We start from the raw sequence: 16966 nt of genomic DNA, 5'->3' as shown, positions 1-16966 counted from the left end.
GTATGTACGCAGTATAATTGTAATTACTGCATTAATATTAAGTACGAGTTATCTGTTTTTCCTATGGAAACATAATATCAGTGTGTGTTTAAGTGGAATTACTGCACATATACTATGTGCAAGGTGAACTTAACAATTGTAGAAACATAATAAGAATGATGTAATTGGTACATACTGCACTATTACTGTGTAGCAAATTAAGTGAGCGCGAGTATTCACGTAATATTAAGTTATTATGTGCTCTTACTGCTAACATAGTATGTGAAGAAACCTAAAATATGCTCTTTACTGCGTTTATGATAATATGTATCTTCCGTTCTAAGATAGATAGAAAAAAACGGGTCTTTGATTCTTATAGATCGCGATGTCAGGATTTAGAATATTCAAAACAATCATAAATGCAGTAAGTGGTACTTACTGCGTTTATAAATTGTGCGGCAGATCTACCATCTAATTTGGAGAAGAAATTGAATAGAATTTAATCATATTTAGCATAATTATTATTATGTATTATGAATTTTATACTGAACATTTACAACTACATGGGCTCATCGACAAAACAATTATTAATGTAATGCATGTGCAACATAATTGTGTGGAGCATGTAAAAAAATATTTTAATAATTTTAGTATTCTGAGGTATGTACAGGCAGTACAGGTATGTACCAATTTTAATTTGGTGCATGACAAATTAATTAGAGGGTCTATCATTCATAAAATAATTTATCTTTTTCTTAAACTGTCATACTTATTTGACATTATTTTTGTAGTGAGCAATAAATTCATTTTTATTATTATCAAACTATTTACAAGAATTAAATTGCTGTTAAAGCATCCAGACATGGTACAATGTAAGAGTAAAATACCCATTAGAATGTAGAGACAGTTGCAACTGCTATTAATTGTATTGTGTCTCATTTACTACTCATACTAGCTTGACAAGTTAAGTGTGGTTATCATCTGTTAAATTTAAATAAAGTAGGCCAAGTTTCGACGACATAATATTTCAATGCTTGATAAGGTGTTATTACTCTTTTATACCAATTTTACAAATTATGTTTATTAGTTCAATTTAATAAAAATCATTTAAGAGCAAAACACAATGTTTTCACAAGTCTTGCTAAATCTTAGTGCTCATATCATAGAGTACACAAATAACAATAATTATTCACTAAATTATGAATGAATGCAATATTTATTTAGCTAAATAATACAAAACATACAGTGTAATTAATTAATTACATTAAAAAATATTTGTTTTAGCTGTTGTTTTGTACTGTTTGTCTTTTAAAACTTGCTTATGTGTTCTTAATATTCTACATTTTGCAAATAAATGTAAAATGATTAACTGAACACATCACCTTTTTAACACAAAAAATAAATAATCATTTTATCAAACAGAACTTTAGCTTGATTATTGGTAGTAAAAACATCCCAACTAATATTATAAATGCGAAAGTAACTCTGTCTGTCTGTCTGTCTGTCTGTCTGTCTGTCTGTCTGTCTGTCTGTTACGCTTTCCCGCTTAAACCTCGCAACCGATTTTGATGAAATTTGGCATAGAGATAGTTTGAGTCCCGGGAAAGAACATAGGATAGTTTTTATCCCGGTTTTTGAAACAGGGACGCGCGCGATAAAGTTTTTCTGTGACAGACAAAATTCCACGCGGGCGAAGCCGCGGGCGGAAAGCTTTTAAAATAAAAATGGTACTAGGAAGTGCATGTCTGCACGAGTTTTAGTACCTTTAAAATATCCACCAACCAAGGGATCATCATTGTTTTTGTTAATTTTTTTGACAAGACAAAAAATATGATTGATGAGTACTGGTTAAAAAAATATTGTAAAAATTATTAAAAAGAAGTAATAATTATTGTCGAAATTGCAACTCAAATGAGATGATAAAAATGTGCTCAGCAGTGTATTGTGAACTTAACATTCAATGCAATACACATGACAGGTTGTGTAATAATGATTTACATCATACTTACCTGTCTGTAACATCTGAATGACAACAAGTTTGATTAATTTATGCACATAAAACAAATGAATGTAATTATCCTACTGGTGGTCAAGTTCGATTTTAATTATTTTAAGTTATTTAGTGAAGTTCATTCATACATGTTTTGGAAACGCATGGCTCATTAGAATTTAAAGATCACATGATTTTAACTAAGGTCACATGACTACTGCATTTGCACTGCTGCAAGCACGCGGTCTACTACCAAAAAATAAATACAATATGACTTGTTAGACCTAACGTTACATAACTTGAGAGCATAACCATAGAAACTTACCTTTGCTAACTATCTCATCAGTAGTTTTGTCGTTTGAATTTGTACTTGCAGGGCATTTTTTCACTTTTTGTGGAGCATTTTTTGAAGAGCCATCATTCACTTCACTACCGAGAGCCATCACAACACGAGGAATCAATCCGCTAACGATTGTCCGCGACGAGCACGGCACCACACTCAGCTGAAACAGCACATGCGGTAGAATTAAGGTTCAAATTCGACTGATTAGTAGAACGCTGAAGAAGTACGAAGTCCTTGTATAATCCAACTAAATCAGCTGAACGTCAATTTCCTTCACAGTTCTACTACGCAACATACCAACCAAACGTCAAAGTATAATAGAGCATACCAATGTCGTATCTTCTGTTGTAATTAGCAGATATATTTTTTATGAATGAAACATTGCTTCTTGTGGTAAAATTATTGACTTCATTTGATCTAAATTATGTAATACACGCATTAACCAGCAAGTAGATATTTTTTTGAAAATTATTTTTTCATTCGAAACCACAGACCACGTAATTTCGAAACAATCAAATCAAAGACATTTTTTTATTTTTGGTTAAAAAAGTAATTTGGTCTTGTCTCTGGTTTTGTATTGAATCTTTTCACTTTTCACTCCTTAAAATCCAATGAGTTATGAATAATAATAGAGACCCTCTACATTTGTAACCAAATCGCACGTTCATAATCAAACTGTCACTATACAAAAAAGTCGATTTTTCAGGAAAAGCATTTGAAATGCTCAAATTTTAAAACCTTTGCAAAATGAGCAAAATGTTATTAAATGTTTTGTTTTTTGTTAAAGACCAGTAGTGGCTTATTTGGCTTTTACGGAAATATAATTATCTTTCAAATTATCATAATGGTTTATTTAATATTTAATTTTTTCTCTAAAAATAGTGTCACTTTTCCACTAAAATTCAGACAGTGACAGTTTTCAATTAAAAACGTGTTAATGTTGTATTATTAATTCCGGTAGAAATGTCACTATTTTCATATAAATTTGACGATCAAAAATTAAAAAATGATTATTATTAAATTAAACTAACATAGAAAAATCAGTAATTTTAATGAACTTAAAACTTAATAATTTGGATTAAGTGGTACCAATGGTAACAGTAATAAATGTAAATTCTTGATCAGAAATAAATACGTTACACACATGAAATTACTATAAAATTACATCACATAAATCAACTTCTTAGAAAATAAGGTACTCTCTTGTTCAGGCAGCCTTTAAACAACCAGAACTTGATGACCTCGATGAACTTGACGAACTAGATAGTGATTTTTCATGGGAAAAAGGCTCAGAGAAGTAGGTTTAAATTCTGGATCATTATCCAGCGGCCATTACCTCTGCGAGCTATGTGCCCCGCCCACTGCCACTTGATTTTAGCGATTCTGCGGGCTATGTCGGTCACTTTGGTTCTCCTGTGGATCTCCTCATTTCTGATTCAATCACGTAGGGAAACTAACTGAGCATCGCACGCTCCATCACCTTTTGGGTGACCTCTCAGATTCATAAAATATCACTGGCAACACACACTGATTAAACTTTTGTCTTGAGGCACTGCGGTATTTCGGACGTGAGAATATCACGAAGCTTCCCGAACGCTGCCCAGCCGAGTTGGATTGACGATTGACCTCTTTCTCGAAGTTGGACCTGCGTAACTGGACTGTTTGTCCCAGGTCAGTAAACTTTCGAGTGTAGAGTCTCCAGATGAGTGGATACTACATGGACATTTGACATGTTTTTTGTCTTGTCCATATTCATTTTCATACTCATTCATCAGGCCCACTTGTTGAGAGGCTCTACTTAGGCCATCGAGCATTATGCCTAGATCTTCCACAGTCTCAGCCATGATTACGACATCGTCCGCAAATCGAAGGTGGATTATGTACTCGTTGATATTTATGCTGAATCCGCTCCAGTTCAGAAGCTTGAAAACATCTTCCAGGGCGGTGTTGAACAGTATCGGAGATATGACATCTCCCTGTCTCACCCCTTGCTGCAACTGGATGAGTTTCGAGTCCTGATCCTGGAGACGAACCGACATTGTGGCGTTTTCGTACGAGCCTTTCAACACTTCGATGTATCTATAGTCAATTTGGCACCGTTGGAGAGACTGTAGCACTGCTCAGATCTCAATCGAATCCAAGGCTTTTTCACAGTCCACAAACGCTAGACAAAGTAGTAATTACCTTGATAATTTCTTTGATTTTACTAGTGTTTGGATTGACTGGTGGCATTTTTGTTAGATAAAATTATAAATACTTAGTCATTTAAAAATATTTCTTGTTGTTTTAATATTTTACTATTTGGATAAACACAATATTCTACGAAGTGATGAACAATCTTTTTAAAAATGTAAGATAAATATTGTCACTTTTTGTTTTAAGGCGTTTTTCGTATTACTTTATTGTGACTTATCTAATGGTTTTGGAGTAAAAGCGTCTTTATGCTAAAAATGACGTTTTTCAACACAGAGTTTACATAACTATCACGGCGTGCCCGTCCAGATCCCGTCACTACTAAAAACGTGTCACTGTTACTCACAACAAATGCCGGTTTTCCCATTAAACTCCATAACGACACTAGTGATATCTGCCGAACTATTTGAGCTTTAAGCGTGGGATTTTTACAGCATGCACTTTTCGCGGAGCGCTGATAGATGGCGATGTTAACTCAATTTCTCCCAATTTCGTATAGTGACGGTTTGATTATGAACGTGCGAAATTATGAATCAACTAAGGGGATTACACTAAAACACACGCAACTGCTTCTTTGTGTAAAAGCTGAAAGAAAGCTACTTTTTCTCAAACTCAAGTCAAACGCCTTCACGAACATTTAATTTTACTGTTTTTAGTGAGAAAATAAGGTGTTCGGACTTTTATTGGAAAGTGATTAATTAAATCCGTTGTTTCGTCTTTGATTGCGCGTGAACTTTACCGCGAAACTGAATTTGCACCTCAGCTTAAATGAAAAACGGAGCGCAACTGGTTAAGAAGCGCCAATGTTGGAGACGTTAAAAATTAGCGCACTCGGGGCACAGGAAGCTAATAGAACTTGCTTTCTGTCTCGCTTGCACGCAAGAATGAAGTAAAGTGTATTCAATAATTGAACACATGACTGTATTGTTTAGGTTTTGCCTTAAAAGGAAAGGTTGCGTAGCGAAAGTTGGGACGAACACGGTCACACTGATGTAATATTTGATTGAATACACAGTCTCTCTAGACAAGTGGCAAAACGTGACAGTCGTAATTTTGAAATCCCTTCGTTCCTGAGTTTTTTTTGTGTGGTTGGTTTGGTTATTACGTTTTGTGAAGCAATTTTGAAATTAAAACTGTCACTTCTTGTAATTTTTCTTGAAGATTAGTTAAACGTAATTTAAGTAGGTAACAAATACACAATAGAAAAAAAACCGATTCGAAATTTCTAACAGAAACGACAGCCATTTTATGTTCCAACTTTAGGTTTAGGAATACACGTTTATTTTGTAAGTATGGCTAGTTTACTTTTGATGATAATATGCTTGACTTTAATGACATTAATGACATCACAGACTGACACTGACGGAAAAAAACATAAACAGAGTGGACCAGGGTACGGAAACTTCCATACTACGATCAAACTTGCTTCCAAACAGCGACTTCAGTCGATAAATTCCAATACTTTTTTTTTTTTTTTCTTCTTTATGGCTCTCGCGGATTGCGTTTAGCCACGACGGGGTTCTTGATTTTTGCGTTCAGTTTTGCCATAAGTTTTGCGGACATTGCGTTTAGACAGGGTGGGATTGGGTTAAAGTTAAAAGGTAGGGAAACGAATCAATTACGGAAGGAAACGGAACAAAGGATGGTTTTCATAGGATCAATTTAGGTGTGATATAAGTACAAAATAATAAAAATAAAATAATATTTACATAAGTACAATATACATTACTATTTACAATTTTATATTATTATGGGTAATAAATTCGGCTAGGATATTATAAACATCAATGTTATTGGTATATAATAGGCAAGTGATGGATGTAGGAAAAGGAATTTTAATGGCTAAAAGAGAACTAATAAAAGAGGAACGATCATATAGGCAACAGTAAAAAAATATGTGATTTAAGTCTCCGACGCCAGAACCACAAGTGCACGAATCATAATCAAGTACATGAATTTTAGCCAAGTGTGCTGGAGTGCACACGTGACCAAGTCGCATTCTAGTTAAAATGGTAGTAACTGTTTTGGAAAGATTAATTTTAACAAACCATGGTTTACAAAGGATGGATGGTTGAATGAGCTTGTAATGTTTCCCCTTAGATTGGCTAGTGAACTCCCAATTCTCATCCCAGGCAGATTTGAGATAAGCTTTGGGAAGGGCTGCCGTTAAGTCATGGCAATAATTTGTGTACGGATGTATATCTCCACACTCAACCGCTTCATTGGCCAGCTTATCAGCTTTATCATTTCCTGGAATATTGGTATGACTAGGAATCCACGCAAAATTAATTAAATGACTGTTAAGACTACATTTGTGAAGTAATTTCCTGCATTCTGTAATAATAGGATAATTAGTATTGTTCTTAAATGGAAATTTATGTAATGCCTGCAAAGCACTTTTAGAGTCACAAAATATTACAGTTGTGTTTAATTTCATAAGGAGAGCATACTCTAAAGCCTTAAACAGTCCAAAACATTCTCCTGTAAAGACTGATGATTCTGGACGGAGTTTTATTTTCTGGACAATATGATATTGTTTATGGTATGCGCCAACGCCAACATGACCCGTTGGAGAGTGCTTAGATGCATCGCAATAGATATGATGCCAATCGCCCCAGTGTTCGTCTACGATCTGATTGAACTTAATGTTAGCATTGTAGTCATCCTTATGTATGTCTAGGTTGAAATGAATTGTCGGAGTAAGAATAAGGGATTCAAAATTTACAGAAAATATCGGAAGAAAGGAGGTTCTGTGGACTGGGGCTTGGATTGATATAAATTTACGAAAACTAATAATCACACAAGGAGGAGATTTACGTGACCAATAAGAGGAAGTATCAATTAAATCATTAAGTCTGTTGAGTTTGCTATATATAGGATGGTCAGCAAATTGAAGTACACGGAAAAGATACTTGTCACATAAATATTGGCGGCGTAATTTCAATGGGGGCTCAACACATTCAGCTTGCAAGGCATTGATTGGACTCGATTTCATAGCACCAGCTATAATCCTTAGCGCTTTAGATTGAATCGCATCCAATTTACTTAAACCAACTAAATTACAAGGCTCTAGATAGAAACTGCCATAGTCAAGTACACTTCTTATAATAGCATTGTATAAAAGTCTTAATGACGCTGGGTGAGCACCCCACCAGACTCCAGAAACACATCTTAAAATATTTAAAAGCTTTTCAGATTTTACAGCAATGCTATAACAATGAGGAAGCAATACTTTTTAACTACCCTAAAACGCTTTAGATGTCGCTGCTCCTGTTTCCTTCATATTTTCATTTTTTTCTTAATTAAAATATATTTCAGAATATTGTTAATTACAATGTGAAAACTTTTTTTAAAATGAAATTAATTTGTTTTAATTTAAAACTGAACGGTGACATTTTTTGTTATAATTTACATAATAGAGTAGTAGAAATTACTATTTAACATATGGCAACTTTGTTTTTCCTCCAAAATGGCCGGTGTTGTTTTTGTTAGGTTGAATGCATTCTTGTTTTCTTAGCCATCGTTTATGAGTTCTGTGCTGTGGCCCTATTAAAGTATTGAAGAGTCGAGTCAAATTCAAGTTCATTCCTTCGTACCTGCTGCTGTTCTGGTTCATCGGAGTTTTGTTCGTTCCTTCGTGAATCGCGAAGAAACTTTCTGTTATGTTCACAAGTGATCTGAGTTTTCTCAAAGTGCAAATGCTTTTTTAGTGTTGTTGAAAACTTTGCGAAAAGACGCTTTTGGTGTATAATATTATGTGTGTTCATAAATAAAGTAAAATTATTAAATTGAAAAGTTTTTGTTTATTTGCATTTCCATGTGCAATGTAGAATTTTTCCAAATCCATTGTTTTGAAAATAATACAATACGTACACCATAAAGGTAAATACTTTCAAAATAATGGATTTGAAAAAATTCTACATTGTACATCAAAAAAACAATAATTCTTTGAAGGTTATGAGGGCCTATGTGTGCGTGAACTGTGTGTATGTGTGCGTGAACTGTGTGTATGTGTGCGTGGACTTTATGTATGTATGTGTGCGTGGACTATGTATGTATGTGAGCGTTACGTACGTAGGTTAAGTACAGGGAATTTAACACCAGGCTGTCAATTAGTAGGTTCAAAAATTTGACAGAGAGGGTTCTCTATTTCCTATGTATTACTTTTCTCTATGGAGTGGACGGACGGAGTTTACTGATTTTTTCTAATTTGACGGCGTTTTAACTTTAATACATCGTTTTAAACCCTCAAGAGGAATTTTTTATTCACAATAGTCAATTAAAGAGATCAAAATGGCGTCGGAAAATTATCCCAAGGTAAATATTCAGCAACGAATGAAATAAGATTTTCTTCCAGAGTTTTCTCTTAAAACTCATACACAAAACTTGTGGTAATCTTTGCAGAAGATGCTAGATGGGTGGTACTGCCGCTCTATAGCGAATATGCAGGCTAGTGAAGCTGCCAGCGTGAGCAGCAACACTCCTGCAGAGTCCACTCACGCTCGGGACTCAAACAACTATACAAGTGACAGCAGCAGTGAACCTGAGCCTGAACCTAATTTTAGAATTCAATATCTTAATCTCAAGAAGAAGCTGAAGTATCTGATTTATGTAAGTTTTATCACATTTACTTATTTTGTTATCTACCTGCCTTGCTTGACTAATATTTTTATCCTACTTATTTTTCAGATATAAAGTAAAAACACTAGTACTAAACTAGCGAGGCTTATCTAGCTTCTGTCTATGATATCCAAGTGATGATTCTTCAGGATCGAGGCACAACTTCATTTTCCATTTATACTTTGTAAATTAACAATTATTTTTTCATATTTCTAGGAAAATGAATGTTTTCAAGATGCTCTTAGGTCCAGCCAGAAAAGAATGCTCAAAGTATCTAGAGACAGAAGTTTTTTGCTGGACAGACTCTTGCAGTATGAAAAACCTGAGAGTACCACATCTGAGAGTGATGATACAGAGTCATCAGATGACACAGAATACAATCGCATGGAAGCTATAAAACGGTAAACCCCTCAAAAATTTAATTAGGGTAATTTCTTATAAGTTTATTACCTACTGGATATTAAATAAAATTGGAGATGTAATCAAAAAAGCCTGGCTTAGAATAAAATTTAATTTAAAAAAAGGAACTTTTAATATTTTGATTTTCCAGTTATTGTACAACATAAATAGTTTCTTCATGGTATAAAATATCATGAAAGTGATTTTAAAGTTGTGTTGATTAATTTCAGAAAAAAAATTGAAGCCAGTGCAGCCCATCAAAATGTTTCTGCACCATCAACCCTCAACAAGGGGCCCAGTGCTGTAAAAAGGAAGAGAGCAGTAGTAGCTAAAAAACCTCAGAATGCCAGTAATGTTGTAAGTATTATTCTAAGTTAACAAAAGGTAGGGTTATTGGAGTGGCTAATGTAACCAAATGGAACTTTTTAAGGCCAGTCTATACTTGAGGGCCGCTGCGCGGCGCCTCACTAAGCATCAAAATGTTCGTTTAATTTTGTAAGGCGTGTCGCTTTAGGGTGGTGCTGAAGCTAGAGTTGCCTAGTAAGGCGACATGAATTGTAGCTGATCTTGATTGCAACCCGATCACAGCATTTGTGGTTTAGTTATTACCTAGCCAAATCCAATACGGTAAAACTTATACCATTTCAATAAAGTCCAAAACATAGTAGCAACAAAAAAACGAGTTAATAAACCAAATGAGAGTTTTTACTTTACAAACTGACTAGATTACAGATACATTATACATTGATATTATACCGTCAACGTATTTTTAGCAACCGCAACCCGTACGAGAACTTGTTAGCTAGGTGGCTTCTCATGTTTAAATAGAAAAGCATATCTGTTATGGGCATGGCCATTGATTCTATTGACCATTACACAGTAAACTATATGTTACATACTATTAAATACATAACAAATAGACTGTTTGTCCCATTCCAGCATCTAAATGCCGGAGCAATGATGGCGAAAGCGTCACCTGCTCTCGGGTTCGGATTATCAGCGGGAGACGGCCACATGACGCCCGAAGAGGTTGAGCGCCACTTGCAGTCACGGCAGTCTTACCTGGAGCTCCTGCCTGAGAGGGCGCCGCCGACCGTGCCCACTGAGATGTTCAGCAATGATCCGTCACTGGATAGGTAGTAATTTGAATTTCATCAACCCCATAACCACAGTGTTCATTCTGAAAAATTCTGTTTGCAATGAGGGCTATCGTTTTTATAACTAACAGTTGGACTTCGCACCACTGGCAAGTGACAGGTCCTTATTCTACAAAGGCGCCATCCTGATGAGTGCAAATAATGATAACTGGTTGATAGGACCATTTTCTAGTGTCGAACGCTAAAACGAAATTCCAATGGTTTTTGCGCTCACTAGTTGGCACTTGGCGCCGGCAAATACGATAGCCCTCAACAAATGATGATGATGAACAAATTATTGATATGAGCAACGCAAAATCAACTATAGTGTTACAAGTCTTACTTAGGATTTAAATATGGTTACTAAATCATTATTGTTTGTTACAGTGAATCAAATGACGTGTTGGAAAATTCACCAAATGTAGAAGAATGGTTTGATTAGCATTTCCTCACTAATTTAATGTTATTAGGATTATCGTTTAATTTTATTAGTTTGTGTATGTATAAGTTTACACTAGTACAAGTACGATAGACTATTTATTTACATCCCCTTTTAAAATTTACGTTTATGAAAATACTTTCTGCATAATATTTATCGAATATTTACGAGTGTAACGGGGTCGGCAACTAGGGACTTTTTCAATTTGAAGTTGCGGCTCTTGAGTTTGAACGGAACATTATTTGATTATTAAAAGCATTAATCTAGTCCTCAGAGCTGGAGAGACCATGAAACCGGTCTGTACGGCATGCCAGTCGATCTTCGTCAAACAACTACATACATACATTTTAGTGACTACAAGAACTGGAAATAGTAAATTGTTGCTTTTAGTTCTTCCATCTCACAAGGTTGTTAACTGTGGTAGGACACTAGGATATCATGCAAATGAAACATAATCTAATATGTGTAGGATAAATATTTATTATTAGACAGTTACAATATGATTTTCGAAGCGCAAGAACAAACATCTATCTCTATACTGAATCATCACACTCAAATCTCATGCTATATTATTGTACATTTGATAAATATCAAACATTACATTGAAGTAAGTATACAAATACAAGACGTGTACCAATTAAGCATCTATACTTTGCTTCAATAAATTTCACAATATACATATAATATACCATACTCTTAACAAGGTTATATGAATGTTGACAATATATTATACTTTTTTATTACCTATCTGATCTCTTATGAAATCCAGCATGCAAAAAAAGCCTTAGCTTGCTAATGCTTTTATAACAACATTTCATGTTTATAATACTTACTAATTTTTCTAAGCCTACTGTCCGTAACTTCATTATTATTATTACATAACTAAGAAAATAAATCGTCTATAGTGAGATTCCCGACAACAAATCAAAAGCAAAAAAATCTAATGCTTCATGCTTCCTAACTTGAAAAACGACAAATATTACGCAAGTAGGTATACATACTATAGCAGTAAATAGGAGAGTTACTATAACAAATATACATTTTATATAAATTATAGGAATGTCTGTGAAAATATGCAACAATATTTAGATTGAAACAGTATTATTAACCTCAAATTTATACTTCGTGATGGTTGTAGTAGGACGTAAATATTATGCGCGCTTCTTGCTTACATTTTCCATAATTAAAAATACTGTTTCAATTTTATAACACACGGTTTAAGAGTATGGGATCAACTACTACCTACTTGTTTAAAACAATAAAACTTATTATATTTTGAATAAGAAAACATAGAAACTAAACAGTTACAAAGTTTAGCCCGATATTATTTGTTATTTTCAATAAATACTTTTATAACATATATGAAGTTATATATTATTATTACCTTTTCTTCAGGACCGATATGTTATATAAAGAAAATTTTGTATAAATCACTTCTTACAAAATATTAATTACCTACTTTGGTATAATCACAATTTCTATACTTTATTATTACATACAATAACAGTAACAATTAAATTTTCAAAAGATAATAGAATACCTTGCTTACTGATTAAATTACTACAACATTTTGAAAAGTGGTTTAGGTAAAGTTTCTTACATAGATTTTGGTATTGCTCATCCATATCATATAATATTATTAAGAAACCTTAAATGGGTAAGCATAATATGAAATGAGTTTTAGGTGATATCTAACTTTATACATCAAGGCATAGTATAGATTCAGATGCAGTCACTTAGCAAGAAAATGCAAGGACATTTTTGTTTTATAAAATTTTTCGAGACTGCTGTTGAGATAAGGACTGTAGCGCCGCCAAGCGGTGCGGGGCGAAAGCGCCGAAACATGATTTGCAACGCGACACATTTCATGACGTCACCACATCACCTCCCGCACCAAGGGGCTGTTGCAGTAAATAAGGACCAGTGATTGGTTAATAAATAGATGCTCCATTACATTGGAAAGGTGCCGCGGTTCCGAGATTGAAAAATAATTTATTTGAATAAATATTACCTTTTCATAAAAGTTTCGTGATAAAAAATATTAATTCGCATCCTGTTTAACCAATCACTGTTCATAAAACAGGATGTCATGACTATAAATAATGTTTAATCTCATTTTATATTAAAAAAATGGAAGTTAAATTATCAGAGTAGTACACATTAGTAGAACTCTGTTGAATAAACATGATTTGGATTAGCTTTCAACATGAAGAATAAAAAATAAAATATAAATCAAAGATAGTTCACCATACAATGTTTTATAAAGTATTTTACTAACCAATATGATAATGGACACTAAAGATAAACATATTTGTACATAATTATTTAAAAACCCAAAATGAATATGTACCGGTGTTAGATCACAATAAATTAATATGAGCAGCTTAGTCATAATAACATTATCAAAGCTTCAATGTAATCGAGAACATAGATATAAAATATAAACCTTTTGTAATTTAATAAAAATAAAATTGATCTCTGGTATAAAATACCTATTCTAGCGACTCCACTTCAAAATTTAGCCATTAACAGTGCAAACTAAAATGTACATAAAGATTTTTTTCTCATTAACTGGATCCAGTGCTTAGTTCATAGGTGTGTCTGAAGAGAAAACCACATTTAGCATCTAATTGTGAATGTTTATGCCTCTACCATTGTCTATAAATTCCATTCATTTTATGTTGTTCAAGATTAGTGGTCCAGCTACATTTACTATGCAAACATACTAAAACTGATCAGCTAACAGGTTACAAATTTCTTGTGACACAGTTTCTTTGCTCGACCTTACTGTCAGTCTATACATTTGAGCTTGCTTGTTGGGTTCCAATCTCATGAGGCAACCTACTTGCTGGACACGAGTGTGCACGATACCAGCACATACAAAATTTTCAGGATTGGGATCTATGCCGTCTAAAAGCTGCATACCAAAACCAGATAGTTTGGTGCGGGTTGCAGACAAATCTATGGCTCCCTGTGCCTTGAATATTTTTTGTGCTCTTTGCTGTTCCCCACCAAGATTTTTCCATCTAGCAAAGAATGACTCTCCATTCATTTCTGTTGGTTCAAAGAATTTGTTCAAAGTAAGGGGCAATTTTAAGGTAATTTTTTGTGGTACATTGTTATAGTTAAAAGTGATAGTCATACTTGGAGTATCAATAAAGTCTTCAATGCATTCTGCTGTTAACATTTGCTGAATCTGAGCTCCTGCTTCTATGACAGGTTCCATAGGCTTTACCTGTACATTAAGTTTGTGCATGTCTGCCCACTGAAGCTCAGGATGGATGTTTAGAACAGGGTAGGAAGCTTTATTCCCATAAAATAATCCAATCCTCCCTAGATTTTGTCTGAACTCACTTTTGACTCCTATTTGTATAATGTCATTCTCAAAGAGTACTCCATTGTTTTTGAATAAGAATTTTTTGATATTATTTTGCTGCACAGTATTTGGACTTATTTTGGGAGTGGTATACAAATCACCAAGAACATCCAGCAGCCCATTACCAGCTGAAGGAGCAGTTGTACCAGGAGGTGTAGATAATCCCAGAAGATCAGCACTCGAGTTATTAGTATTATTTGTGGAATTCACAATTGGAGCTGGCATGGCATTTGGTTGTGGACTCTTAGATTCTCTTACATCATCTGGAATACGTCCTGGCTTTTTCTTTTTCAAAACTGCAAGAATGGATGATTCCCTTTCTGGGAATGCTGGCATTTCTTCCAGTACTGTGGCTAAAACATCTGAGCTTGCTACAATACTAAGTTGCAAATATTCTGATGCTCTCTGTTGTAGCTCAACATCTGCTGAACGCAAGTTGGAATCAGCACGGAATACTTCTTGCACACGATTTTTAATCTCTGGGAAAAGATTTACCAGTTTTATGTATGTTGATAACAAAAGTGCGCGTGTCGCTGCGGAACACAAATGATATTTAGAGTGTAAAAGCTCAAACTGAACTTGAGGGGAAGATCTTGTATCACCAGCAATTAGATTACCAAATTCGCCCAGAATGTATCCACCCACTTTAACCATATTTTCGTGGCATGTTGGAGCTTGCAAAGCCTCAAAAACAGTTTTGGCAGCATACCCTTGAACCTCCTCTCTGTTAATCACAATTTGAATGACTCTGTACCAAACTTCTTCTGAAACATAATCTCCAGCAATTCTAATGAGATTGAGAATCACATCTACATACCATGTGAAATCTGTAGCATACTTTTCTGCTAATATTGCCACCTTCAAAACCATTTCTTCCCTAATAGAGTAGTCAGCTGTTTCTAAGTAAGCTAACATTTCTTGAACAATTTCTTCTGCATTTGTTTTGTCACACATTGCATACAACAAGTCTACAGCTTGCTGTCTCACTGATACATCTTTTTCCATTTTCATTGACAGTATAACAACTTCTTGATGCTTTTTGACAGCTTCATGAGAAAATTCTGATGTAGCAAGATGGCACATTGACTCAAGGGCCAAGTATCTCAAGTTGGTTTCCCGGTTGCTTAAGAACTGACCCAACTGGTTACAAGCACGCACCAGTAAGTTAGGTTCACTGTCATTGTGAATAATAAGACTTATTGCTTCAAATAGAACAGCATTTTTAGCATTTGAATGTTGAACTTTCTTTGACTTGGGAGGTTCTTGAGCTTTGTTGAATATGGTCTCCAAACATTCAGATAGGCGGCCTCTTACACCAGGTTCCTCGGAGGGAGGTGTATAGTTTTGGAGAAGTCTTAACAACTTCACAGAAAGCCATGGTGCTGGTACAAAGTAATATGTATAATCCTGGAGGTCTGTGTAGCTAGCTGTAACAATGCGGCTCAGCCTTGCCACTGCAAGTGTGACACATCCTTTGTACTCTTCAGGATTTTTCTTGACAAGTGCATCTATCAGAGATGTAGCAGCAGTAACCACACCCATGTGTGGATCATTCAAAAGATGTATAATTCTTGATGTCCACTCACCTCCAGGTATTATTTCAGGAGACTTACGAAACAATCTGAGGAGGCAAAGTGCAGCAGATTGCTTGACAACATCCATAGTGTCCCCAGACACAAGTAGTTTGGGAATCTCAGTGCCGAAAGCTTCAGCCATATCTTTACTACCGATGTTTGCGATACACTGCAAGGCCAGGTTGACATGGATGGGATTACGGGACTGCAAATCATTCTTGATACTTTGAATGATGAGCTTAATCAGGTCACTGTTAGTATTCACAAGAACAGATATGAATAGATACCCAATCTGTTTCTCTGAGTATTTGTTGGAGGAAAGCAAGTTCACAGCTTCCATATGCCCGAAGTCGATGTCATGGCCCAGGAGAAAGATAAACAGGAGCTTGCAGACATACTTTTTCTTTTGATATCCATCAAGTGTTTTGTCGCCTTTAAACTTGCTTCGAATATTAGCCAATTCCTTGTTGATCCTCTTAATTTCTGCTTCTTTACTTTTACAGTTCCGTATATCAGATATGAAGACTGCGAGTCCTCGCATTCCATCGCCCCTAACGGCAGGCATATTGCCAAGTGACTTATCGAACACCAGTTTTATGCCTTTTCTTTACTCTTCCAACGAAAAAATCCACTACCAAGTGACCGGCACCAATGTAGGGGGTGTAATTTCCGTAATTGCACTTCGACTTCCAACTAATCAATCAGCCGCCGTCATTAAATTGTAAGTACCACAAAACGAAGATGAGCTTTGTTCTACAACGCCTTCCATTACCATAGATTTGTGAAAACTGAAACGTCAGTCAGAAAGACAGGCACTTCTCCAATAAATTGTTTATGGATCAATATCATAATGCTTGGGCCACATCTGCGAAAATCGAATTTCGATTTCGAAGAAGTCAGTGTCGACGAAACCACAA

General features: G+C 34.9%; 3 protein-coding genes across 3 annotated transcripts in view; 1 reads left to right on the top strand and 2 right to left on the bottom strand.

Moving 5' to 3' along the window:
- The window catches only part of LOC135075160 (clustered mitochondria protein homolog), a 37697-nt gene extending 35107 nt beyond the window's left edge, over nt 1-2590 (bottom strand). Inside the window, exon 1 of the mRNA XM_063969509.1 lies at nt 2295-2590. Within this exon, the coding sequence (XP_063825579.1) occupies nt 2295-2412 (118 nt within the window). The 5' untranslated portion in view covers nt 2413-2590. The remainder of the gene's footprint in view (nt 1-2294) is intronic.
- A 6084-nt stretch (nt 2591-8674) lies between these two features.
- LOC135075179 (uncharacterized) lies at nt 8675-11186 on the top strand. Its single transcript, XM_063969538.1, has 6 exons — nt 8675-8822; nt 8910-9116; nt 9342-9526; nt 9755-9881; nt 10464-10660; nt 11048-11186. The coding sequence occupies exons 1-6, from the start codon at nt 8799-8801 to the stop codon at nt 11100-11102; spliced, it is 795 nt and encodes a 264-aa protein (XP_063825608.1). The 5' UTR covers nt 8675-8798; the 3' UTR covers nt 11103-11186.
- A 370-nt stretch (nt 11187-11556) lies between these two features.
- LOC135075172 (AP-2 complex subunit alpha) lies at nt 11557-16838 on the bottom strand. Its single transcript, XM_063969530.1, has one exon. It carries the CDS (start codon nt 16612-16614, stop codon nt 13825-13827), a length of 2790 nt encoding a protein of 929 aa, XP_063825600.1. The 5' UTR covers nt 16615-16838; the 3' UTR covers nt 11557-13824.
- Nucleotides 16839-16966: the final 128 nt, after the last annotated feature.

This window comes from Ostrinia nubilalis, chromosome 10 (assembly GCF_963855985.1).
Source record: "Ostrinia nubilalis chromosome 10, ilOstNubi1.1, whole genome shotgun sequence".
Lineage (NCBI taxonomy): Eukaryota > Metazoa > Arthropoda > Insecta > Lepidoptera > Crambidae > Ostrinia > Ostrinia nubilalis.
The sequence above is the reverse complement of the archived record's forward strand: the minus strand, read 5'-3'. Positions and strand labels throughout refer to the sequence as shown.

Bases quoted from the DNA above. Each gene is read 5' to 3' on its own strand.
- LOC135075172 (XM_063969530.1), bottom strand. From the start codon at position 16,614: ATGCCTGCCGTTAGGGGCGATGGAATGCGAGGACTCGCAGTCTTCATA.
- LOC135075179 (XM_063969538.1), top strand. From the start codon at position 8,799: ATGGCGTCGGAAAATTATCCCAAG. The intron at 9,117-9,341 runs GTAAGTTTTATC...TCATATTTCTAG, and splicing joins AGCTGAAGTATCTGATTTAT to GAAAATGAATGTTTTCAAGA. The intron at 9,882-10,463 runs GTAAGTATTATT...GTCCCATTCCAG, and splicing joins CTCAGAATGCCAGTAATGTT to CATCTAAATGCCGGAGCAAT.